At 41.2% G+C, this 26425-nt stretch overlaps 1 protein-coding gene across 5 annotated transcripts; it reads left to right on the forward strand.

Annotated features, from left to right (window-relative positions):
• The first annotated feature begins 250 nt into the window (after positions 1-250).
• prrc2b (proline-rich coiled-coil 2B) lies at positions 251-26420 on the forward strand. Of its 5 annotated transcripts, none has more exons than XM_085359824.1 (31): positions 251-413; positions 5754-5931; positions 6043-6220; positions 6534-6636; positions 6970-7033; positions 7197-7340; positions 7900-8213; positions 8353-8477; positions 8581-8744; positions 9731-9818; positions 9911-10079; positions 10718-11057; positions 11155-11345; positions 12044-12227; positions 12398-12605; positions 12854-14893; positions 15075-15241; positions 16359-16474; positions 18667-18808; positions 19367-19443; positions 19592-19864; positions 20003-20104; positions 20488-20680; positions 20770-20867; positions 20971-21098; positions 21242-21482; positions 21656-21823; positions 21975-22054; positions 22194-22275; positions 23736-23945; positions 25757-26420. In XM_085359824.1, exons 2-31 carry the CDS (start codon positions 5817-5819, stop codon positions 25922-25924), a joined length of 6672 nt encoding a protein of 2223 aa, XP_085215950.1. In that variant the 5' UTR covers positions 251-413; positions 5754-5816; the 3' UTR covers positions 25925-26420. The 5 variants fall into 5 exon arrangements, with proteins under 5 accessions (XP_085215950.1, XP_085215951.1, XP_085215952.1 ...); XM_085359825.1 differs by having other exon boundaries at positions 15078-15241; XM_085359826.1 differs by having other exon boundaries at positions 12401-12605.
• The last annotated feature ends 5 nt before the right edge of the window (positions 26421-26425 follow it).

The raw sequence follows: 26425 nt of genomic DNA on the forward strand, positions 1-26425 counted from the left end.
TTGTCCCTGCCTCTCTTTCTCTCTCTCTGGCTCTGTTCCTGTGCTACTGAGTGTAACTACCGCCCCTCCCCCCTCTGCCCAGCGTAAAGCACAAGGCTCGCGTGCAGAGTGAAGCGGAAAAAAAGTGCGAGAGAGAGGCTGAGAGAAAGAAAAAAAAAAAAAACCACGTGACGGCTCGCGATAAGGAGCCGGCTCGCGTCGTTCACGTCAAAGAGCCGGCTCTAAGAGCCATTTCGTTCGCGAACGACCCATCACTAATTCTCAGGCCGGGTAGGACCCCAGCAACAACATTGCAATCGGTTAAACCTAAAGAAGATTCGGCTGTACAATCGCAAGCCATCCTTTGAGTAGACAACATTTTGTGGAAATTTCTCACCGTCACTGATCAGAAGACACTCCAAGTTGTTGAATCGGTGAGTTATACGTGCAGATAGCTCCGTGGGAGCTCCCGGTTCGCTCGTCTTCTCCGCTGCCCAGTTTTATTGTTGCTTTGTTCCTGGCAGCAGCCATTTTTAATCGTCTTGTCCTACATTCCCATCGCTGTGTTCAGGCCGTTCAAAAAGCCAAGCGGGATTGGGGAAAAAATAAGCACAGGTCAGAGTATTTTATAGAGAATTTCCACAGAAAAGCCTGTTTAATATCCCCAGTAATAAAAGCACCACTGTAGAAGCACTGAAAAAAACACCGGTTGTAATTTGTCATCACTGGAAGTTTTACGGGATTGGCGTTTCGCTAATTTTCCAACAAGCTGCCAGAGTTAAGGCTGTTAGCTGAAGCTAAATTAGAGCCGTTGTTAGGGGAAAAAGAAAACAGAAAAGTAGCAGTTTACATTTTTTTTGTGTGTCTTCGTCGTTTAACTGTGAAGTTAGATGACTCTACAGGATCCTCACTACGACCATTTGCTATATACATAACCATAGCCAGCAGTTAGCACATTTTGTCGCCGAGTAGTAGCCGCTACATCTTTGGTAACGTTTGTGTGAATCTCTTGCAATTTAACAGACAGTTAGCCCGTCTTGATAGGTGTGTTAAACAGACCTGAGACGATCGATTTGTAGTCTAAACGATTGCATTAGCCTTTGACTTTCTTGTTTTTGTGCAGCACTCGCTAATGTCAGTTTTGTGCTGGAGAGCTTAGCATGTATGCTAGCTTAAAAAAATAAGAACAGTAACTCGGGGTGAAACTAAAATCCAGTCCAAATTTTTGTTTTACGATTACATAATGCCCACTTTATTGCTTGTGGTGTTTTCTTTGGGTTTTCTGGTGGATGTAGCCTTTTGAAATTCACACAAAGTCAAGGCGGAGCTAGCGTTAGCCGTCAAGGCGTTAGCTTACACATCTCAATGTATTTTAAAAATTGATTGTGTTTGGAGAGGTTGGTAGATTTTATGTTTTTTTGGAGTAGTGCGAGCGACCATAACAGAGTGTATTACATAACTAAATTTAGCTTGATGGACATATTTATGGCTACAAGTCTTTGTAAAACGCCTATGCGGAGCTTTTAACCGAGCGGCCTCCACTGTGCTATGGATTGACGGGTGTTAGCTTCAAATGATATTTACTATTATTTAGATTTGCAAATACGATAATCAACTATCCACTGATGGTTGAAACCTGCTTAATTTCATTCACACATGAAAATACTCCTAGTATACACTAGTGCTTGTGTCCTGTTATAAATCTATCAAGATGTATTTTGTTTTGATACTGTGTTATCCAACACTGAAAAATCTGCTCATGTAGCCATCATGAAAAAAGACGCTTGACCAAGCACAACAACAATAATTATAACACTGGAAAAAAGAATACATGAAACTGTTTAAATGAAGACAAAGAAGACATTTGTAACTGTGTTACCAAGGTTGTGTATTGCTTAATCACACCGAAAAAGTAAGTCACCATAATACTATTTGTTTACATGTGGGGTTGATAAGCCATCTCTAGTTTTGTTCATGCTATGGCTTCTGTCAGCTTAACTTGATGTTTCTCACTAAAGTATCCTGTAAATTTAGATAGTTTCTGCAAACCTCCATCATTTGTTCAGAATAGTTCAACACTGAATAAAGAATAGATGGAAATGGAGTTTGAACTAGCCAGGAAAGAGAAGGAATTCTTGGCATTGTAACATTTGCTTCCTGTCCATATGGACATGCTTGAGTTTGATTTGAATTTAACATGTCACATTATTTTTCTCAGGTTGGATTGCATAAATTTTTTTTTCTGTTACCCAAAGAGATATTTAGCAATACTGGCAATTATAATTAGGTGTCAAGACAACTGCTTCTGAGATATTGGGACACAGTGCCACATGTATTTTTATATATTGAAACATTTTTTAAAAAGCAATATGTTGCATACCAAAAGCAAGGTTCCTGGCTGTAATAATCATACTGGCTTACTGTTTTCAGTGTAAACTATTTCCTATTAATCATAAAAATCCATCCATTTTCCTAGCTGCTGGTCCATTTCAGGGTTGTGGGGATAGTGGTTGAGCCCATCCCAGCTGTCACTGAGTGAAAGCCCCGGTACACCCTGTAGGTTGCCGGTTTAACATCAGGCGAACACATTAAAGACAGATAACCATTCTTCATGCTTACATTTAAACCTGCAGCCATCATTCATGTCAGGACCTTACTGTGGTAAAGTGGCAATGTAGGCCTAAGTGCATAAAAGAAAAAAAAAAACATAGGGATGTGCTTAATAATTGGTGTGAGGTGGGATTATTTTTTTCCCCCGATCAGTGTTTCTTGAAATGGTAGGGGAAAACTGGGCTTAACATAGGATGACATTGTTATTGATAATTTCTTGAAAGTTGGTGGCATTGTTTGGTTTTAGCACTAGACATCGACCTGGACATAATATCAGATATTCATTTAGAGACTGTCTTAAGCTCTGCATTTTTTTTTTATTTAGCTCAAATATTGTGAGAGTAATTGATGTTTTTAAAGTTTATAGTGTTTTGTATCTCACGGTTAGTCACCCCGTAATGTTTTGTTGGCTGATGTTTACCTGCAGAAGATATTTGAAGACTGCATAAAGATGTTCTATGCATGCGTACTAAAACATAAGGTCTGTGCGTTGATAGTGTAAATTTTCTTTTTTGGGCGGGTGTTACATCTCTTTTAAACCATATCCTCAATACATTTTCCTGCTATAGATGAGAAATGGCAATTTAAAAAATGTGCAGAAATTCACCAGGAAAAAAATGTGTAAAATCATGTGAAACAACACGTTGAGTTACAAAGCAGATTTGGATCGCTTCAGAAGAAATTTAGTGTATCACAGTAAAAACTACACTCATGGATTTCTTGTATTACCTTGTTTCATGATTCATATAGAAGCTTCTTTCAGCACTTCCCTTATTCACAAGGGGTCACCACAGCAGATGGATCCACATATGCAGCTACTACCCAGGGATCAGAATAGATGGCAGTATTGTGGTTCAAGTTTATGTGATAAACCACTTGAATAATGTTGACTTGAGATCAGGGCTGGGCCATATCATACCGTTCACGGTAATACCGGTATAATGTTGGGCAACGATAAGAAAATGAAATATCGCGATAGAATATGGGTAAAACGCACATGCGCAGTGCCTTTGTTTTCATACACACATGGCGGAAAAAGTATGACGGAGAATAAGAAGAGCGAAAGTGGATCGCTGAATGAAACGGATGAACCAGAAGTGGTTTGTAAAAATGCTGCAACTTCAGTGGTGTGGAACTGGTTTGGCTTTCGTCCGTCAGATACACAACAAAGCACTATTTTTGGTAGAGCATGCTAGCGGGCCGTCGTTATTACCGTGTTTTTTGGAAAATACGGCACACTTACAATCAATCCTTTGATTTTTCTGAAAATCGACAGTGCCCCTTATAATCCTGTGTGCCTTATGTATGAATTCTGATTGTTTTTACTGACCTTGAAATGATTTTATGTACACGGCGCTCGAAAATCTGTCAAATGTTTTAGTACGACTTTGCTAATCTACGAAGCCGCACTGCTTGATGGATTGTCGGAGCATTGTGGTTATCGTAACCTCTTTTTAAGTTTTGTGGATATTATACATGGTTATGCTGAGGATATGTCGGCCAATTTCCACTGGAAATGCCTTTAGGTTAAACTGTCAGCAAGGAATTTGCATTTGCTCTGTTAAATTTTTATATAACTTTAATGCACATAAAAAACAGCTGCTTGTTTAAGTAAAAATACATTGATGTTTGTTTGTTGTTGTTGTTGTTTTTTTTTTGCACTAATAAAGTTGTGGAGTTGTAAAGTATTTCGTCTAGTGTCAATTATATCGTCAGTTATATCGTTATCGCAAATTTTCAAATGTTTTCATGATAAATATTTTTGGTCAAATTGCCCTGCTCTACAGTTGTAGGACAGTTGTTCAAGTATTTCCTGTCACCCAAAGACTTGTTCTTTGTAACACATGTGGTGTCTGAAGGGAGCATCTTTAAATTTGACAGTACAATATATATTGGATTGAAATTTGCAGTGAACAACTTGTTGACAAGGATTTTAGAGCCCATCTCCTGCATTGCTTCTGAGGTGCAGTTAAATTTATTTGTACAACAATTTCAGTAAATAACTGTTGTTGTCCCTGCCTCAAAGACATTTCTGACAATGTTCAGAGGTCAGATAGAAGGGAAAAACAAAACTCAAGTGAATGTCCACAATAGATGGTGGACAGGGGATATTTGCTTCAAAGAAAGAATAGCAGTAGTGGTTTCAAAATAATTGCATTTAGATAAAGTTTCCGCTACACAAAATGTGTTTTTATGTGGTTAATTATACCTTTGCAGAAGCATTGCCATCTTTGTTGAGTCTAGCTGGAAAGTATAAAATTACTTTTAGCACTTAAATAAATGAATTGCCATTTGTAGCCGTTTCGTGTTGGTTAACACAGTTCACCATATGGGTATTGTGGAATACTTACTTGGCCTCATTATTTATTGATATATCGAAAACACAATTCACACCAAAATGTGTTGGTCTTTTGGTTCTTGGTAGGTTTTAGGTTATGAAACTCCTATACATGTGGTAAAGAGACTCATTAAAATAAAACCCTGACCCCTGGCACCCACACTAAGGGAATCTGGTGACCTTGTTTCATTATGATGTCGGAGGCATTTTTGCTGCCATGGTTTGGGTTTCTTCTTCCCTCAGTGTGAATGGTCATTGTAATTCAGTGGAAGAGTTGATGAAACATTTCTGTAGGGAGCCGTGGACCGATCCAGAGAGGATGTGATATCACTAAAGTGTTTCGATCATATGCTGTCAGTGGGTCTTGAACCAACCGAAGATTTTGGGACATGTGTTTGATGCCACACCACTTAATCTCTTCTGGAGATAATGCAGTTTCAGGGACTTGTAAAATTGTTTCTAAGTGACTTAATGGCTGTTTTGGTTTCACACTTTGCTTACATGCCCTACTGGCTTACTTGGAGTGCATTAACTGATATTAATAATATATAATATTTATATTATATTAACTTGTATATTGTTTACTCATGTGTATTATTCCTGTGAACATTTATCTTTATTTACATGGGTATTTTGTAAACCAGTATTACATGTAGAATATCTCAGTTACAGTGTGCTGTGTTGTATAGTTATTGGTTTGGTCTATATTGGCAGATTAACACTAAATATTTACAAAGGTTGTGAATTAACATTGTTTATTCTTGAGGTTTGGTTTTTCCTTGGGTGACTTCTGTACTAAGGTGGATATTTCATTTCCTCTTTTTAGAATCAGAAGGCACTGGGAAGAGGCGCAAAGAAAAATTTCCATACTAGATGACATTACATCGCAATGTCCGATCGTTTGGGGCAAATAACCAAGTCCAAGGATGGAAAAAGCAAGTATTCCTCACTCAGCCTATTTGATAAGTACAAGGGAAAATCAATAGAAACTCAGAAAAACACAGGTAAGGCTCATTTTGTTTCTCCACTCGATACTTTTTCTTCATCTGTTATCTAGTTTAAGCCCCTTTACTAATGTTGGTCCTACTTCTTTATCTACATGTTTTGCCTCCCAGTAGTTCCGCGACATGGCTTGCAGAGTCTTGGTAAAGTGGCCACAGCCCGGCGTATGCCCCCACCAGCTCATCTGCCGAGCTTGAAGTCTGAAAACAAAGGAAACGATCCCAACGTGATTATAGTGCCCAAAGACGGTACAGGATGGGCGAACAAGCAGGAACAACCCGATCAAAAGAAGTAAGGCGTGTTTTATAGACCCGCTTTCTCCGATTTAAAAAATTAAAATATGTCTGTCAAGTAAATTAATTATGCTATAATGTTTTATATTCAGACACCCTTTTTAGTTGATTACAGTGGCTGAAATGGAAATGTCCTTCCTGAAGTATCAACATTGACATTAAACTCACATATTTTTCAGGGATCAGTGTCAGGATAAAATAAGTTAAAGCTTTGATCTTGATAGAAGTCAGCTGTTCACCAGGAAGAAAGAGAAGCAGTTTAGAGGCTTTTGAGGGTTGATTTCTCACAGTTGTCTTTTTATTTTTCGTAGTTCTGTTGCATCAACACCACAGCTGCCGGAGTTGCAGCCGCCGCTGCCTTTGCAGAAATCTGTCTCCAATCTTCAGAAGTCCTCACCGGTAGCCAACCAGGAGGTGTGTATGAGTATACGTATGCTTATAAATCTGCTTCAGTCATATATTTATTGCAGATTTTCATTAACACATTGATTGTGTTTAAGTGTTTTCGGTTATTTGCTAATTGAGAGCTACTCGTATACAAATGAGTGTCTAGTGGATATTCTAATGAAGACTAATAATGGTAGAAGAGCAAAGAATTATACCTTCTTTATGGAGGAAAGCTCACACTACCAAGTTGAACAAGAAAGGTTGTGAATATTTAAGATAATTTCTCATTTGTACCTCAAAGGTAGAGAAACTTCCATTAGGTCTGTGGGGATGGTGACTTTGGTTTCTTAATTTTCACAGAACACAAACACAAGTGGACCAAAGCAATGGGCCCAGCTAAATGGAAAGGCAGTAGAGCAAGATGGTGAGTCATTCATTAATTCAGAATAAAGTCTGTTTAAAATGAAATGTCACGCAGTTAGTGTTCAGTATGCTGTTCAGATTTCAAACCCCAGTTGAGAAAATGGCTTTCTGTTTGCTCAGACAAGCATCTCTCTTTATGCGGTGTCTTTCAATGTCTACATCAGGTTCAAGGGCCTCAAACCGACTTCAGCCCTTCTCTCACGAGGAATTTCCCACACTGAAGGCAGCTGGAGAACAGGACAGGGCTGGCAAGGAAAGAAGCGGCTTCGATCCGTCGTATGGGCCCGGACCAAGCCTCCGCCCCCAGAGTAACTTATGTTTTGTGTATCACCTTCTTTAAAAATTGGCAGTCTCACAGATAAGGTAACACCTCCTGGAAGGCAAAGCTTTAAACTGGCAGACATTACTTTATTTAAGAAATACAGGAAAGAGGGCGTTTTTTTTTTTTTTTTTTTTTTTTTTTGGGTTCCTCTAACCTGCATTTCATGCTTCTTGATGTCATTTACTTGCATAGTTTCCAAGCAAGTTGTCTTTCAGAGCAGAAATCTGACAACTTTCTTACTAACGACTCCTGGCTCACACCTATGCAGGCTGGGAACTCGATTAAATATTTCTGATTAAAAAAAAGTATGGAACTAATTCACTTGCAATTAGTTCTTGAAATTACCGCATTGAGATGAGATGAAACAACATGGTCAGTGGATGTGTTTTTAATTTATAGTCATTGCTTGTTTTCAATGAAAGTTGTTACCTATTGCTATTTGAAATTCAGTGCAGTTCCTAATTTCACAGGGCTTTAGACATTTTATTAGTTTAGCTTGGTCTGGTCCTCTAATTTTTTTCCCCCTTTTCCTTTTTTACTTCTAGATGTGACAAGCTGGAGGGAAGGTGGTGGCAGGAACCTTCAGCCCTCATCCCTGACCCTCAGCCTGCCAGCAGATCCTGAGGGTAAGGCCACTGCCCTGGCTGAGACTGGCACCCCTCCAGCCTCGTCTCACCCCTCCTCCGCCACAGTCACCACCTCATCTAATATGGTGACGGCTCCGTCACCAGGCCCTGACCCCAAGGAGCTTTCCCTGCGACCTGCTCAGCCTGTCCGCAGAACAGCCGTCCCTACTGCATTGCAGTACCAGCTTCATCACACTTCAACTGCTGTCTACCATGACATGTTGCCTGCCTTTGTAAGTAATGTATGACTCATAACATTACAGGTGATTGTGGAAGAAAACAACATGGCCTACTTTTAGATACAATCTAAAACAGAGTGTTTGGCATTTGCATGCCTGATATGATCGTCCCGTGTGGTGCTGCTGTTTTCAGATGTGCTCTAAAGAGACACGTGAAGCTACGGGTACAGACCATGTTCCCACCACCGTAGCAGCCCCCGCCCGTTTTGACAGCAAACCTACTTTTAGGCAGAGCTATGCCAAACCTGAGCTTGTAAAGTAAGTTCATTTTAAATATCCAAGTAGTTATCCATTTTTCAGCAGTTTGACATAGAGATCTGGGATACTTGGCAGTTGTTAATTTGCCATAATCTCATTGCAGTGGTGACGTAAGGAGAGAGAATCGCTTTGTCCGTGCTGCGCCTCGACTTTCTTCGCAGCCTATCCGTAGACCTACCGACAGACCAGTTCGCCCAGCCATTATTAATCCAGAGGATTTGAAGGATCTGGATGAGCTTGACAATGATTGTGAAGATGGATGGGCTGGTCAGTATATCTTAGACATGTGTAATGGTCCCAGACACTTTCTCACTGTGAGATTCTTCTATAGCTTGTGAATATCTTTCACCCTTATATTTTTATGTGTGGAATGCTGTATTTATCACTTTCTAGTATTCATTGTTGGCCATAGACTTATACATGATCAGTCTGTTAATTTATCTTACAGAAGGTGATGAGTATTTCCCATCATTTTTGACCATTTTAACAAAAAATATATTTCACGGTAGATTTCACTGTGACTGCAAGCTTTAAATTGCAGTCACAGTGATCTTTTTCCTTTGGGAGAGGGTCACAATCTCATTAGTGGCCATTAAAATTTCTTATATGGAAGAAAAATCCTGCGGATGCATGATATGTCTGTGGCTTATAAGTAAGAAAATAAATGTTAATGTTACTTTATTGAATGTGTAACATGATCAAGAGATTCCAGTTAAAGGCTTGGAGTGGTGCTTTCTCTTTATCTCAATGGTGCAGCCTGTGTACTTTAGGGTAATGCTAATCTTCCTCACACACACTGCGAACGGTTATGTGTATATTTCCCAAAGCAAAGCCACAGAGGACGCAATCAGATGGGCTTTGTATGTACTATGAAAACCAAATACCAGCTCGGTATAATTTGGCAATTGCTGATGAGATCCAGTTCCAACTGTGGCTTTTTAATAACAGTTTTCTGGTTGACTGTTGTTAAATAAATGGGATGTCGGCCTACCTGTTTAGAGCAAGTCAAGTGACTTATTCACCACAGTCTGACAGATAAATGGGGAAAAAAAGAGTTGTTTTAAACTGTGATTCTAAAGAACAGGGTGACTGTTCTTCACAATACAAATATGACCCAGGAGAACAAACTGTTTGTCTGCTCAACCTCACAGCTAGTGTTACCTCACTCTATAAATACAGCCAGGACAGTATAGTTTAGACCTCACCCTGATTCACCACTGTGACTGACTGTTTTGTTTTCCCCCTGCCCACAGGACTTCATGAGGAGGTTGATTATAGTGAGAAGCTCAAATTTAGTGATGATGAAGAAGAACACTCTTCCAGTGACAAAAACAAGATCTGGTGAGAGCGCGTCCCTAAAGGCTGCTTATTACTCTAAACACTCCAATTTTGTCTTTATTTAAAAATGTTTCTGGCTTTATTTTTCTTCATAGGGCTGACTGGGAGAGGGAGAGAGATAACCAGCGGGACTGCCATTCCTCCCTTAGCTCGGGGGAGGCATCTTACCCACAAGAGGGTCCAGAAGAGAGTTACTCTTTCCAGCATCACCACCACGAGCCTCCCAGGAAGACCAACGGCAAATATCTCTCCACAGACACCCAGGTAACCATGCACAGGGCAGTGTTTTTCCATTTCAGCCCTCTTTTGAGATTACTTACCTAAGATCAAATTATTATGATGATCACAGTCAAAACACACCATTTTCTTTAATTCCTTTGTGACTGTGGAACGTTAGAGACACCACTGTAGAGCATATGAATAGCTGTCTGCCTTTACATACCCTGAAGTGAGTCTGTCATTGCGAGTTAGGAGATATGACCTTGCGGTAACCATAGTGATATGTCTAAGCACTTTTCATTTGCCAAGTCCGTTTGGTGTTTGTTAGTTGCAATTCATTGTAGAAAATTTGTCAAACCACTTATTTAAAATAAGCTAAAGATTCCACAATATTAAAATATGTCTTACAATAAAAACAAAGCTTTTATCTGTTCCCAGGGTAATTGTTTATTTTAGCAAGAGATACTATAGGATATGCAATTTAAGAAACAGGACAAGTGTCCTACGGGTAACAGCGAGTTTGAGTAGCAACTAATCTGGGAGAAATAGTTGCTAGTCCTTCCCCCCCCCCCAAAATAAATTTAGAGTGAAATAAAATCTAATGGACCTCCTTAAAAAAAAAAAAAAAAAAAAAGTAAGGAATAATCTTCATCACTCAAGTTCCTCCCCTTTAACTCCTTTAGGTCCAACAGAGAAACCAAGGAGACCCACTTGCTGACCAGGATGATCACCAGCGGCAGTCTCAGGCACCAGCTAGGGCCAAGTATGTGTCGCCTGAGCTGTCTGAGGCTGTTGAGAGAGCCCGAAGACGGCGGGAGGAGGAAGAGAGGCGTGCTCGTGAGGAACGTCTGGCAGCATGTGCTGAAAAGCTCAAAAAACTGGATGAAAAATTTGGGAAGACTGAAAGGCAGACATCAAGGACGGATGACAGCCAGAAGGAGGTAGAGGGAAAAGAAGTTCCACTGTCCCCAAGTCGGGAACAGAGTCGAAGCCACCATGATAACTGGCACTACAGCACAAAAGGTAAAAAGAGTCCTTAGTCCTTTTTTATTTTATATAAAATATAGTTTTAAAAATGCACAAATGCAACTATTCAAGCGTGTTTTATCACGATTTCCAGATGGAAGTGAGTGTCCCTCGGACATTTCCCCTGGCCATAGTTACCGTGAAGAGTCTGGCTTCTCTACCTACCGTGGCAGTGAAGACGATGGCCCAGAGCCCTCCTCACCATCAGGAGACTACAGTGGGCGTCAGCCAATCAAACCAGTGCCACCCCGCTTTCAAAAGCAACCACAACACCACCAGCAGCAGGTGAGCACCAGCTGATGCCAATAGCTTCAACTCCAAATTAAGGAGAATTCTGGTTTCATTGCACTGTTCTTAATAATGTGGCCCATGGTCATGTTAACATTGCACTGTCCACCTTGGTTGTAGAGATTTAGGAAATGAGGAGCTGCACTAAAACATCTATAAATAATGTAACAAATGTGTGACAGTAGCCTATGGTGTATATTCGGGTGAAAACCATAAACTCCCCGCAGCTTTACAGAGGCACAAATTAGCCATCTGGAACTTCTAGTGTTACTGCATTCAGGATCTCTTAGAGATGGCTTACTTGCTGACCTTATTATGCGGCATTAGGCCACTAATACACCTGGGCAGCCCAGGCAAGTACAGCTTGTGTGTTGGAACTGGTCACCTTCATAAAGAACAGCCTCTTTGATATTGACCATGATGGGGTTGTGCTAGAGAAGTGAAACTAGGATATTTAGAACGTTAGGTCTAATTTCTTGAGAAGAGAATCTCCAGCATCTTCTTGGTTCATTCTAAAATATCTGAGAATAAATGTACTTTGATTTTTTTGTTATGAATGCTAAATGGGGAACAATATCCTGCTGACTTTGTTAGCTTAGCCTGGAAATGTCTTCAATTAGTTTGTCTCATTTTACACAAAACAGACAGTGTCAATTTTGCCCATTTGTTGAATGTCTATTGTGTGGATTTTAAAGGAACAAATGTTCAAGATGCAGCATTGGCAGCAGTCAGGTCACCCTAATCCATCAGGGTCAAGCCACACTCAGCGGGGCTACTACCCTCCACATGTCCTCGGTTTTGATCCGCGCTGGATGATGATGCCACCTTTCATGGATCCCCGCATGACCCAGGGACGGTCTCCTGTTGACTACTACCCTGGTAATTACTAAATCCTTATATACTTATATGTATTAAATTTAAACAAATAACAGGTGGTTTGGCCAGACACATTTGTTTCGGTATAAACAAACTATACAGTCAATAACGGAAGGACAGACACACCTGAAATCATGTTTAACATGATTAATATGTGATTGATTGATTTTCAGCAGGAATGATAAAACCTATGATGCACCAAGATCACTTGAACAGTCCCGGTTCTGATGAGGGATGCCATCCAAACTTGCCTCAGGAGAGACGAGCGCCTTCCACTGAGCCTTACCCAGTGTGGAATCAAGATGGCTATCCCTTGCGTAGCTTTACTCCACCTTACCAGAGACAGCGTGAAAGCTCGGAAAGCGGACATCCCGATGACAGGTAAGTTTATTTTGTTCGAATTCTGCAGTCCTTAAATTAAGGCATGAGGCCCTCTTGTGTTTTCATCTGTGAAACTGAGCATTTTAATAATTCCTTCCTCAACGCTGTAAAGTCCATGTTTTTTTTTTTTTTTTTAATGGAATCTATGTTGTTAAGGGCATGAGGCTCTGTTAATGGGCCTCTGTCTGGTTTTTTCATTCCTAATCTTTTTTTTTTTTCTTTTTTTTAATGTCTCCTCGTATCCACAGAGGTGATATGGCCTCTTCCCAACAGGACTCCTATGAAGAGAGGGCCAGTGATTGTTTGTCCCACACTCAAGATGATCTTCCCCATCACAGTTATCAGAGCAGAGGTTCAGACAGAGAACAACATGACCAAGGCTTGCTCACCACCGCTCAGAACCTCTCTCAGAATTATTCAGATAGTGAATACCCAAAGCAAGAGTCGAGAGACAAGCATCTGAAAGATGGCCTTGAATCCCACGACGAGGCCTTAGATGGCTCCACAGACAACTGGAAAAGAGATGGTAGCCAGAAACAAGACGGAGGGGTTAACAGTGCCCAAAACCAGTGGTCTGAAGCCAGTTCCAGTTCAAGTAGTGTCAACCAGCCATCTGAGGCTAGTGGACGCACCTTGATACGCAGAACTGGTCCCATCAAGAAACCAGTTCTTAAGGCTCTCAAAGTGGAAGACAAGGAGAATGAAAAGCCTAAACCTGAGCCTGAGGAGAAGCCTGTCCCCTACCGCCTGGAGAAAGAAGTCCTTACTAACGTTTATGACTTGAAGAAAGACAACCAGCCTGCCAACAATAGGCGTTCTGCATCACCTGTGGTTGAAAAACAACCTGAAGAGAGGCAGCGCCAGTCTCCAGCTCCCAGTAAAATGGACAGACCTCTGAGCACCCACAGCGATGACTCTCCCAAGGAGAACACTTGGAGCAGTGCTAAAAGCCAGTCACTTAGAGACAGTCAGGAGAACCGAGAACCCCAGGCACCACGGCGCAATAACTGGATCTTTATTGATGAAGAACAGGCCTTTGGTGCAGTGAGGGGGACGGGTAGAGGCCGCAGTCGAGGCTTCCGGGAATTTAACTCCAGAGGTGGAACCCGCGGTGGCCGCGGTGGAGATAATCTCAGAGGTGTTTATAACAACAATAACAACAGCAGTGGCAGCAGCACTCAGCGAGCAGGCAGAGGTCGAGCACCACCCAGGGATCTAATCAAGGTCGAGGAGTTTCAGAGGGGCAAACCCCGTAGGCGAAATGTCAGTGAAACATTGAGTGAAGCCTCAGAGTATGAGGAACTTCCCAAGAGGCGTCGCCAGAAAGGATCTGAAAATGGAGAAGGCTATACAGAGTCTGGGGATGTCCGTAAAGCTGATAGAGAGTCTTGGAGATCCAACAAGGTGTACACAGATGATCAGACTGCCCCAGATTCCAGAGAAAAGACCAAGGTCACCAGAGGCTTTGGAAATCGGGTGCTGCCTCCACGACTGAACACCACTGGTAGTTACAGTCGAAGCTTTGGAGGATCTAGAGATATTTCTACATGGAGGGGCCGTGGGCCTCAATTTAGTGGCAGCAGTAGCGGCTCGATGCAAGAAAATGGTTATGGTCCTGGAGCAGAGACTGCTTACTCCCGCAGACCCCCAGTTGAGCGTGACGCTCTCAAGTACACTCCTAAATTTACTGGCTCCTTCATGGAAAATGGAACAGAGGAGCGTGAAGGAGAATACTACTTTGACAGCGAGAACCCTGACAGACAGATTTTAAGGAGAAGGCGTCCTCCACGTCAAGACAAGCCTCCGCGCTTCCGTCGTCTACGACAAGAGCGTGAACCTGGCTCAAATCAGTGGACAAGTGATGAGTTCATAAACGGAGACTTTGCAAATCCCTGGCCAGGTCATTCTAAAAGCACTGGTGATGATAACTGGCCCAGTGGCCACTACTCTGGACGTCCTAGCCAGCATGGCCAGACAGAGGAATGGGAGACGGGTTCAGACAACAGCGACTTTGGTGACTGGAGAGAGAAACGGAGTGGAGGTGGAGGCATTGCTACACAGGGCCATGGCGATATTCCCTCAGACTCTGGCCAGGAGCCAGGCTCCAGTGAGAAGAGGGAGCTTTCTAAGAGAAGCTTCTCTAGTCAGAGACCATTGGTGGAACGGCAGAACAGGAAAGGAGAACCATCACTGCTGGACGCAAGCAAGATGGTGCGTGCACCTGATAATCCCCCCACCTCATCGAACAGGAGTGACAGCTGGCAGAACGGAGGCACTTCTTGTAAAAGGTGAGGCAAATAACTTACTGACCAGTCGTCTGTTATAGCTACTTAGAAACCAACAACACTTTGTTATTTGTATGATGATGACTATAATTTTGATTACAAGGACACCATTTTCAGTTACTCAATTTGGTTTATTTTGGAAAAAACACACAATTTAAGCACTTTTTCTATGTCCTGTTCACAGCAGGAGTCCAGATGAGTCAGGCTCTGTATACAGCATAGAGCAGCTGCCAGAAGAGAGGGAGCCCATTGAGCCCGCTGGGAAGAAATTAGACAAGGAGCTGAAGCCAGGACCTGTCAAAACAGACATCACTGAATCACTGTCCCCATATGAGCTCAGCAGCTACCCAAGTGAGTCCAACTTTCTTTCACATCTTTATGGAATGCATAGGGAATGCACTCTGATGGAAACAAAGTGTTGGCAATAGTGTAGTTTTAGTGTTAAAAATACTGTAAACACATTTGCTTTCATTCATTCCTCTAATCCCCTTGAATCTTGTTTGTGTTATGTGATTTTGTTTTTCTTAACATGTGTGGAATCAGACTAACTTGTTTAAAAATTAAGTTGCACAGCTGCAGAACAGCAACTCCAAGGTGAAGTTCATGTCTGTTAATATAGATTGAGAACTAAACACTCAGATAACGTGTTAGAGGTGTGAGGCCTACAAATAGTACTCTAATGTGCTCTTGTCCCCTGACAAGCTGAAAAGTTAGTAAATAACTTTTTATGGCAGTGTCCCCACAGCAGTAGGACAATCCTGTTTGCACGCAACCCAGCTAACGTGGCTAACATGATGATTAACTTTGATGTCATGCCCACAGGCCAAAGCTATGGGGAAAATTTAATGCTGAGGGATAACCATGGGTGGTGGAAACAGATTTGCAAGCAATAAAGAAGTTCTGGTGTGGGCTACTTTCTTTTTTTTTTTTAATCTCACTTCAGTGCGCTGGCTTCCTGTTTGCAATTGACGTCTGTTCTTTTTTCTCTCACTCTCTGTGCTCACATATGCTATATTTTATATACACATTTCTACCCCTCAGCTGTAAAAGGCGCCATTACCATGCTGGTGTAGGGGGTGAGGACACAAGTTTCTGAAAGCGATAACTTGAGAACAAGGAAACACAGGATTTTGAAATTGATACTATAGGTGTGTCTCGTAAAGCAAAAAAAGCTTGAGTCTTGGTGACCTCCTTTTTTGTTTTCAGACAGCAGAATAACTGATTTTTTTTCTAGGTGCAGTGAGAATACCATTAATAATTTTTAAATAGTAAAATTAATTGAAAGGTCTCATATTTTAGGTTTAAACTGGGAGAAAGTCTTGAGCAGCTTTACATTTTAGGTGGGGTAATTTAATTCACGGTAAAATGTATTAATGGAGCATTTTACACAGGTACAGATGCGATTCAGCACTGCAGCTTTTACTTGAGCACTCTTGATTTTTCCTCTGACAAAAACTTTGTTTTGTAGTTGAAGGAGACGCAGGGGGACCAGGTTCAAATGCAGATGGATACCAGGATGCCTTGTCCAAAAAGCAAAGACGCCCACAGGAAGATGACAGGAGGAGGAAAGAACAAGGGGCAGCTGTAAGTTTAACATACACCAAATTCTAAATACTCAAAAAATATTATTAGTTTGCTTGTTTTTTTTAATAAAAATGGCCCTCTAAAATGTGTTTAATTCGGAAAGTAATTTTTATGACACTGTTGGCCCAATATGTGAACTGCAGTCCTATAAGTGCCCTATTGCTCCCTTTATGAGTCCTGCAGTGGTTGGTTGTTAATGCTCTTTAGTACTCAGTCACCAATCAGTGAGCAGTTGCCAGATGTTTTCAGGAAAGTCACTGTCTACTATGCAAAATACTGCTGACCATGGCAATCTCCCTGTGAATTCACAAGGAGGTTTTTGGGCAAGCTGATTTTTTGCCACATATTTTACCTGGCAGCAGCCAGTTAAAGCTACTTCACACCCCACTGAGAAATATACCTTTTTCCCCAGGCGACTGGTCGCCAAGGGTTAGCTGACCGATGTGATCTTATCTACCTAGAATGGTATAATACAGTCTTGACAAGGTTTACTTGAGCAAATCAGTTCAGCAATTCGCTAAACCCTTGCTTGTAAATTGGCTCGCCTCCCGCTTTCAAACAACTTTGCTAAAAAATGCTACAAACTAATCGTCACATTCATGCATTGTTGGAGTTGGAGAAAGCTGCAAGCTTACTTAATTGTTAAGTGATACAGCAATGACCTTCTGATAATACTGTTTGAGTTCAAGCTCCTTCTGCATTGGCAAAGCCTTCTTGTCTTTCCAGCTTGCTGCAGCACTGCTCATTTGTTTCTCTACAAGATGTAAGTCCTAAAAAGCGAGTCAGTTGTCAACCCCTCTATCATGACCTTCTGGTAGTTGACTTAAATCACACAGCAACTTCATGTTTAATGTTGTTTTATTTAAGATGCTCTGTTGGCTGCCATGCTGTCAGTTTTTGTTGCGTCTTTTCCTCCATATAATTGTCTCTGCCTGACTGACTGCTGAACATGTGCTAAATTTGAGAATAATTCAACCCTTACTTTAACATGTCCAAACAAAACAAACGGGCACAAATACATGGCAGTGCTACTCTTTTTGTATTACACAGATGATACCTAGTTTAGTAAGTGCTGGCTGTGATGCCTGGACACTGATCTCTGGGAATGTGGCTGCACTGATCCCTTAATTACACTCACTTAATTTAGGGCTGTGCGATATGACCAAAATCTCATATCCTGATATAAGAATTCTATCATCCGATAACATTATAAATCACAAAAATTTAACATTTTCTGTAAATTCTGTGAATCTCGGGCAGCTCATCTTGCTGGAAGTGTTTCCAGCTGCGCGTCGTGTAGCTGGAGTCGAGTGTTTTAACAGATGCATGAAACTATACATTTTTAGACATAAGTTGTAAAGCCCGTTTTCTTTGAGTATTTATTACACGGTGTGCTGCGGGTTGCTTGTTCTAACGTTTGAGTCTAAGGTTTATTTTTTAGCACCTGGTGGATCTTTTTTTACTTCTCATCCGTAAATAATCTGCTCTTTCACGTGATTCAGTTTATTTTGAAAAGTCTCAACAGGATCTTGAGCTTTATTGTGAAAGGTTTATGTGGAACATAAACAAGCAGACACGTGATGCTGTTACCGTCATTGTTGCTAACGACAATGCATAAAAACAGGCGCTTGTCCATCCGTAGTGTGGTTATATTAAATATAAGAGAAAGAGATAACTTTAAGAAATTAATATAGCCACTACAGTTTATTTTGCGACACCACGAAACAAACGATAGCATAAAATGAAACGATAGACGTTTTTATATCGTCACCCGATATATATATCGTTATATCGAACAGCCTTAACTTAATTACACTGTAATTAACTCATTACATCAGACTTTGCAAGCACATCGGCATGTGAAGAAGAGAGGGAATGTGTAATTTTTTATTTTTTTTTATCCCTCAAGCGTAAAAAAGTGATGGCATAGGAATTTCACATGTGTACCATAGGTACATTTACCAAAACTCTGGGACAAGTTAAAATTTCAGGGATAACTCAAGGAAGTGATCTAGGATTTTCACATTTCTAACTCAGGTGCATGTACAAGGAAGCTGAGGGGGGTAGCACTGGAGGCCGGCAGTATTTTCTAGGATATATCACATTATGTTTACACAAAAGTGTTCGTTCCATTTAGTTGCTTGCCATTTTTACACAGCGAACCTTGAAGCTTTTTCTTTTAACCATCTTAGGTACCAGTGAAAAACAGGACAGTCACTTCCAAGATGCCACCACGCTTTGCCAAAAAGCAGGGAAGCATGAGCATTGAACAACCCGAGGAAGGAATTTCTTCTAACAATCTGGGAACTGAAATCTGGGAGACCAACAGCTCAGGTATTGTTATTTATTAAATTTTTGGTCAGTGCTTCATTGAGATATGCATTTTGTTATATTAAACATAAACCTTTAGCCTCAACACACACTGACGGCACATACAGTCAGGCCCCATGAATTTTTGGGCAATTACACTTTTTGAAAGGTTACCTTTGTTCATCATCACAGTGAACTTGAACAATGAAGGCATGCTTTAAGTACAGACTTCTATATTTAATTTTAGGGCTTTAACAAAACGTTTTGCACCAACTTAAAGTAATTTTACTCTCCTTTTTCCTGGGACTCAAAATTAACTAAAATTAACTGACAAGTCCTTTCATAGCTTGTGGTGAAGCCTGGGCACTCGTTACTCCATGAGAGATTAATCATATAATCTAACCTACATATAGAACAAGAGCATTGCAGCATTATTCCTAGTATTTATGGCAAAGTCCATAAAGAACAGATGTTGTAATATGAATGTGCATAATATGAAAGCTTGAGTTTTTTGTGAACATTTTGTTTTTCAAATGATTGCATTTTTCATTAATAACAGTGAGGTTTGTGTATCTGTTTAAGCTCTTTCAGTGCAGTCTTCAGGGGGAGACTCATGGACCAAACAGGTGTCTTACACTGGGAGTGAGCCCAACTCTGAGGTAGTGTGATGCAGCTGCTACTAAACTGCATGTTTTTTTTGTTTGTTTGTTTTTAATCTCATTTTAACTTTCTTTTTCACATTAGTTTCAGTTGTTCTAGTATTGCTTTCAAAAACATAGACTCATAACATTGCATGTTTTGGGACAGGACTCTGATGCGGGCCCAGAACAAAACAAAGAGCAGCACAAACCAGGGCCCATCGGAAATGAACGCTCCCTGAAACACCGGAAGGGCTCAGAAGGTGTCGATAGGCTGGAAGGTGGCCCTATCACACCAGTCAATGGTGTGGACCTCCATGTGGACACTGTGCTGCCTGTCCCACCCATTGAGTTTGGTGTCAGTGCCAAAGATTCAGATTTCAGCCTGCCGCCGGGTTCTACCCCAGTACCCGTGTCCAATCCTGTGAACAAGCTTCAGGACGTAAGTGACTTATTGTACTTTATAGAAATCAATGAAATTAGCTGTAATACACCTGAAACCATTAATGGAATAGTGTCTTATTTGAAAATAAGATATGTTGATTTGTAAGTATTTATAATCTTCTTTGTCCTCAAACAGACTGCTTTGAATCAGAGTATCCCCATTTTGCGCTCCAACCACCTGCAGCCTGGCATCAACCTCAACCCCATCTCCTTTCCCAGTGCTGATCTCACTCTCAAGGTATTTAAATCACAATCCAATGTCAGATAGTTTTGGTTTTTTTAAATATATAACTTAGAAAGAATGGTACTCCTGTTGATTTGTGGTGCTTTTAGTAGGAAACATTAATAGTTTAATAGTTTAATTATTTATATAGCACATTTAATTACAACAGGAGCGTTGACCAAAGTGCTGTACAAGAATACAACATACATAATAAAACAACTTGGAGTATTAAAAGCAAACACCAAATATGAATTAACAAATAACTCTCATGCTGTATTAAAAGCCAGTAAATAAAAATGCGTTATAAGATAAGATTTAAAAAGATTGACAGTATGAGCCTGTCTGATGTAAGAAAAACATTAGAAAAACTCTGATCTGAAATGTTTGTGTCTCTGCAGATGGAGTCAGCACGCAAGGCGTGGGAGAACTCCCAGTCTCTTCCTGAGCAGGGCTCTCCTGGTGGCAGCGCTTCAGGTGCTCAGCCTCCCTGCAGTGCCGGCTCATCCACTGGTGTCAGTTACAGCTCGTTTGGAGGCGTTTCCATGCCACCAATGCCCGTTGCATCAGTAGCACCTTCCATGTCCATGCAAGGTAAAACTACATTTTGTTTCTTGAGTTTGATGAAGGATTTATCTTAGAGGAGTAAATGAAAGCTTGTCTGGGTCTTGCCCCTGATGCAGGGAATCATATTCCCCCGCTGTATCTGGATGGTCACGTCTTTCCAAGCCAGCCACGCCTTGTACCACCTACCATGACCCAGCAGCAGACTTACCAACAGGTAACACACACACACACACACACACACACACACACACACACACACACAGGCTTGCTTGTGTACCAGCAAATTGTCATGATGCTGCATGTGCTCACTCATTCAGGCGGCTGCAGCCCAGCAGATTCCCATTTCTTTACACACGTCTCTTCAGGCTCAGGCCCAGTTGGGGCTTCGGGGAGGTCTGCCTGTTTCTCAGTCCCAAGAGATGTTCAGCTCCATCCCCCCCTTCAGGTACTGCTTGCTTAAAGAATTTCCATATTGCTTCACTTCATTTATTTAGAAAGCAGATAAAATCTTTTTCGAGAGTTTAAAAAAAAATACTTTTTCCTTTCGCTCATTGTGTCACTCTGCTTTTCTTTTCCTTCCTTTTTCAGGTCCCAGGTTTACATGCACCCCAACTTGTCACAGCCCAGCCCCATGGTACTGTCAGGTGGAGCCCCTCTCAAGGGCCCATACTCAGCTTTCCCTGGCATGCAGCCATCAGACATGGTTAAACCCCAGTCAGGCTCACACTACCAGCCTATGAATGGCAGCCAGCAGCTAGTCTATGATAGTCAGATGAACCAAGGGCCTGGCATGGGCTCTTCACAGTTAATGGACTCTCAGCTCATTCAGGTTTGTGGGCTGTTGCTGCTCAGGACTAAAATATCCATTTTAACGTATAAGAGGATTTTAAAATTGTTCATAGTGTTTGTTTTAGCCTAACAAATATAAGCCGTCATATAAATGGCATAATTGGACTGTTGTCTTATATTAAAGGCTTACAATCAATTCTTCATTCTCACCAGGTCACTATGCCCCTGCCTGGCTCTCAGCTGCGTTATGGTTCAGCTCAACAACACCTCATCCTCCCACAGTCCATCCAGCTGCAGCAGGGACAGAACTTGTCAGTGGGAGCCCCACGCCGAATGCTACCACCAGGGTCGCAGGCAGCTGTCATGACTGGCAGCAGAGAGGTGAGCCTTACTGGCTTCATGTTACTCAACTTTCCATCCATTAGATATCTCAGCACTGGTGTGCCATTTTTACCTGTTACACCGCTGACCATTACTGAAATTCCACTACAGTTGTCTGACAATGTACCTCTGTGTGTCTCTCCACTGTCAGGGTCCACAGATGGAAATGAAAGGTTTTCAGTTCTCTGAGAAGCCCAATCATTCCCCAGGCATGTCTGGAGGTTCTTACAGGTGAGTGGAAATAATTTGAGGAAGGTAGTAGAAGTTAGTTATGTAGATCTTTTTATCACTTCAGATGTGCTCCACTGTGTAACAGTGCACAGTTGGCTAATTCATTTGTATTATTATTATTATTTTTTTTTTATATCAGACCTGGCTCTGCTAGCCCCGGCGGGAAGCCCTCTGGTCCTGGAGGACCTGTAGGCCCTCTGCCTACACATTTTGCTCAGCAGGTATGGATTTTTCACCTTAAAATATTACCATATTTTTTTTCTTTTTATGCGACCATTGTTTTAAAAGTGGGCCACACAATATATTCCTATATGTATGTTTTATTTTCTAGGTATGATTAGTTAAATGCACCATTATGCAATTAGAATAGGGCTGTTCGATATAACGATATATATCGGATGACGATATAAAAACGTCTATCGTTTCATTTTACGCTATCGTTTGTTTCGTGGTGTCACAAAATAAACTGTTTACGGCAATATTTTTCATCTTTTTGATGGTCACTGTAGTGGCTATATTAATTTCTTAAAGTTTTCTCTTTCTCTTATATTTAATATAACCACACTACAGACGGACAAGCACCTGTTTTTATGCGTTGTGGTTAGCAACAATGACGGTAACAGCATCGCGTGTCCACTTGTTTATGTTCCACATAAACCTTTCACAATAAAGCTCAAGATCCTGTTGAGATTTTTCAAAATAAACTAAATCACGTGAAAGAGCAGATTATTTACGGATGAGAATTAAAAAAGAGCCGCCAGACTGAAACGTTAGAACAGGCTTTTCCCCACAGCACGCCGTGTAATAAATACAAAGAAAACGGCGGCCGTTACAACCTATGTCTAAAAATGTATAGTTTCATGCATCGGTTAAAACACTCGACTCCAAATACACGACGCGCAGCTGGAAACACTTCACGCAAGTCGAGCTGACCGAGATTCACAGAATTTACAGAAAATGTTACATTTTTGTGATTTATAATGTTATCGGGACGATAGAATTCTTATATCGGGATATGAGATTTTGGTCATATCGCACAGCCCTAAATTAAAATATAGTATACTGTAAAAAACAAAACAAAACAAAAAACCTTTCCAGGACCATTACCTTGGTTTCTGCTCATACAGAGCACTAAGTACGAGTAAGCTCTACACTTTACTTTAAAGAAGAGACGGAGAATCATTTTTGTTTTTACATACGGTATGAATTTCAAAGTCATAGGAGTTTTAAATTCATACCGTATGTGTATTTACTAGGAGGCTGAGGGGTAGCACTGGCAGCCCCCCGGTATTTTATGTCTAAGCCAGTATCAGACTTGGATTTGAACGTTATTCAAGTAAACTGTCACAGGTAAATACAAATACAAGAATATGCACTTACTCGCTTGGGCTTTATTATTTTAAATAAATAACAGGAGGACCAAGATGTTTTTTATTTTTTTAAAAGGTATTTGTTACTGGTCTCTTTTCTGCTCAGTGAGAGTCTTTGATGCATACTGCTGCCAATATCATATCCTAATGTAGGATCGCTACATCCTTTAGCCTGAACATCAGTATTTGGAATCTAAAAGTCAAGTCTAAAAATGTGTTAAGAAATTCAGCACTTGCTAATTATTTGCATTTCATTTATTTCCCAACCCTTCACCTGCTTTTCCTCCTGTTGTTTCCTCTGTGACCAACAGGTCCCTCCTGCTCAGGGCAGCATGGTGATGCACATGCGTCCCCCCACCACAGGCCCCTTCCCCAACCCTATTCAGAGACCTGTTATGCAGGTCAATAAGCCCGTCATCATCCGTTCCCCCCCTTACCCCAATCCTGGCCGTGACCCTCCCCACTCCATCCCTCCTTCAGCTTCCGAGCCCCCAGTTAAAGGGCAAGAGGATGGCATGAAGGTGAGCCACCCACTGTAAATATAGGTAATTTAATTTAATCCATTTTATCTTTCTCTTATTTTGAAATGCTTTTCATGTTCACTGTTGTGTGATTTGACTTAAAAATGTAACATTTTTTTAGTGTTGAATTCATTTTCAGTAATGTGAGACTTTTATGGTGTTACATAAAACACTTGTTGGTGCATATACAGGGAGTGCAGAATTATTAGGAAAATGAGTATTTTGTCCACATCATCCTCTTCATGCATGTTGTCTTACTCCAAGCTTTATAGGCTCGAAAGCCTACTACCAATTAAGCATATTAGGTGATGTGCATCTCTGTAATGAGAAGGGGTGTGGTCTAATGACATCAACACCCTATATCAGGTGTGCATAATTATTAGGCAACGTCCTTTCCTTTGGCAAAATGGGTCAAAAGAAGGACTTGACAGGCTCAGAAAAGTCAAAAATAGTGAGATATCTTGCAGAGGGATGCAGCAGTCTCAAAATTGCAAAGCTTCTGAAGCGTGATCATCGAACAATCAAGCGTTTCATTCAAAATAGTCAACAGGGTCGCAAGAAGCGTGTGGAAAAACCAAGGCGCAAAATAACTGCCCATGAACTGAGAAAAGTCAAGCGTGCAGCTGCCAAGATGCCACTTGCCACCAGTTTGGCCATATTTCAGAGCTGCAACATCACTGGAGTGCCCAAAAGCACAAGGTGTGCAATACTCAGAGACATGGCCAAGGTAAGAAAGGCTGAAAGACGACCACCACTGAACAAGACACACAAGCTGAAACGTCAAGACTGGGCCAAGAAATATCTCAAGACTGGTTTTTCTAAGGTTTTATGGACTGATGAAATGAGAGTGAGTCTTGATGGGCCAGATGGATGGGCCCGTGGCTGGATTGGTAAAGGGCAGAGAGCTCCAGTCCGACTCAGACGCCAGCAAGGTGGAGGTGGAGTACTGGTTTGGGCTGGTATCATCAAAGATGAGCTTGTGGGGCCTTTTCGGGTTGAGGATGGAGTCAAGCTCAACTCCCAGTCCTACTGCCAGTTTCTGGAAGACACCTTCTTCAAGCAGTGGTACAGAAAGAAGTCTGCATCCTTCAAGAAAAACATGATTTTCATGCAGGACAATGCTCCATCACACGCGTCCAAGTACTCCACAGCGTGGCTGGCAAGAAAGGGTATAAAAGAAGAGAAACTAATGACATGGCCACCTTGTTCACCTGATCTGAACCCCATTGAGAACCTGTGGTCCATCAACAAATGTGAGATTTACAAGGAGGGAAAACAGTACACCTCTCTGAACAGTGTCTGGGAGGCTGTGGTTGCTGCTGCACGCAATGTTGATGGTGAACAGATCACAACACTGACAGAATCCATGGATGGCAGGCTTTTGAGTGTCCTTGCAAAGAAAGGTGGCTATATTGGTCGCTGATTTGTTTTTGTTTTGTTTTTGAATGTCAGAAATGTATATTTGTGAATGTGGAGATGTTATATTGGTTTCACTGGTAAAAATAAATAATTGAAATGGGTATATATTTGTTTTTTGTTAAGTTGCCTAATAATTATGCACAGTAATAGTCACCTGCACACACAGATATCCCCCTAAAATAGCTAAAAGTAAAAACAAACTAAAAACTACTTCCAAAAACATTCAGCTTTGATATTAATGAGTTTTTTGGGTTCATTGAGAACATGGTTGTTGTTCAATAATAACATTATTCCTCAAAAATACTACTTGCCTAATAATTCTGCACTCCCTGTATGTACGGCTTACCAAGCACTGCTGTCTCTTTAATAAGTCCTCTTTCTTTTTTGTACAGAATAAAACAATAAGAGATGTACGCAAGGCGGTGGGAGAGGGCAAAACACCGTCCGGGGGCATGACCAGCAAACTCCAGGAGCCCCTACCTTCCACAGGCCAAGCCAAACCAGCACGCACTGGAGCCATCAAACCCCAGGCTGTCAAAGTAGAAGAGGGCAAGGCGTAATAATGGACCTTAAAATCCTCATCACCACCAAGCCTGCCAACACAAAGCTCATTGACCACTGTCAGCCTTTTTAAAACCCACCTTACCCCCAAGGCTCCAAGGCCCGGGGCCTGCAGGCAGACAACATAACGAAATGCCCCCTCTTGAACTTTCAGAACTGGACACTGTTATTTCACATCACGTATAGAGATATATAAATATATATAAATATATGCATAAACACAGTCTTTTAAACAGATCTCTTCAAGGTCCTCTTTAATTTATTATTAGTCACTTTTAAGGGGATATTGGTAAGAAGAAAAGACATTTTGTTTTTGTGTGTGCGTTTTCTCTGAAGTGGGGGAAGAGGAAAATGGCCAGCTCACATGGTTCATTTTCCATACTGTTTTGCCAAACTGTAATTACTCCCTGTTTATGGACTGCATCCCTTAAAGACCCGACAGGAACTTCATACAACTGAGAAACAAAGTCTGTTAACTTTTTTTTTTTTTTTTTTTTTTT

Source organism: Diplotaxodon limnothrissa, linkage group LG7, assembly GCF_057381915.1.
Source record: "Diplotaxodon limnothrissa isolate DT_005_m linkage group LG7, D_limnothrissa_male_GT1.1, whole genome shotgun sequence".
Taxonomy (NCBI): domain Eukaryota; kingdom Metazoa; phylum Chordata; class Actinopteri; order Cichliformes; family Cichlidae; genus Diplotaxodon; species Diplotaxodon limnothrissa.

What these genes read in the sequence shown, in the direction of transcription:
- prrc2b (XM_085359824.1), top strand. Translation starts at nt 5,817, where the DNA reads ATGTCCGATCGTTTGGGGCAAATAACCAAGTCCAAGGATGGAAAAAGC. An exon ending in GCCAAACCTGAGCTTGTAAA is followed by an intron (nt 8,478 to 8,580) that starts GTAAGTTCATTT and finishes ATCTCATTGCAG; the next exon opens with TGGTGACGTAAGGAGAGAGA. An exon ending in TGAGCTCAGCAGCTACCCAA is followed by an intron (nt 15,242 to 16,358) that starts GTGAGTCCAACT and finishes TTTGTTTTGTAG; the next exon opens with TTGAAGGAGACGCAGGGGGA.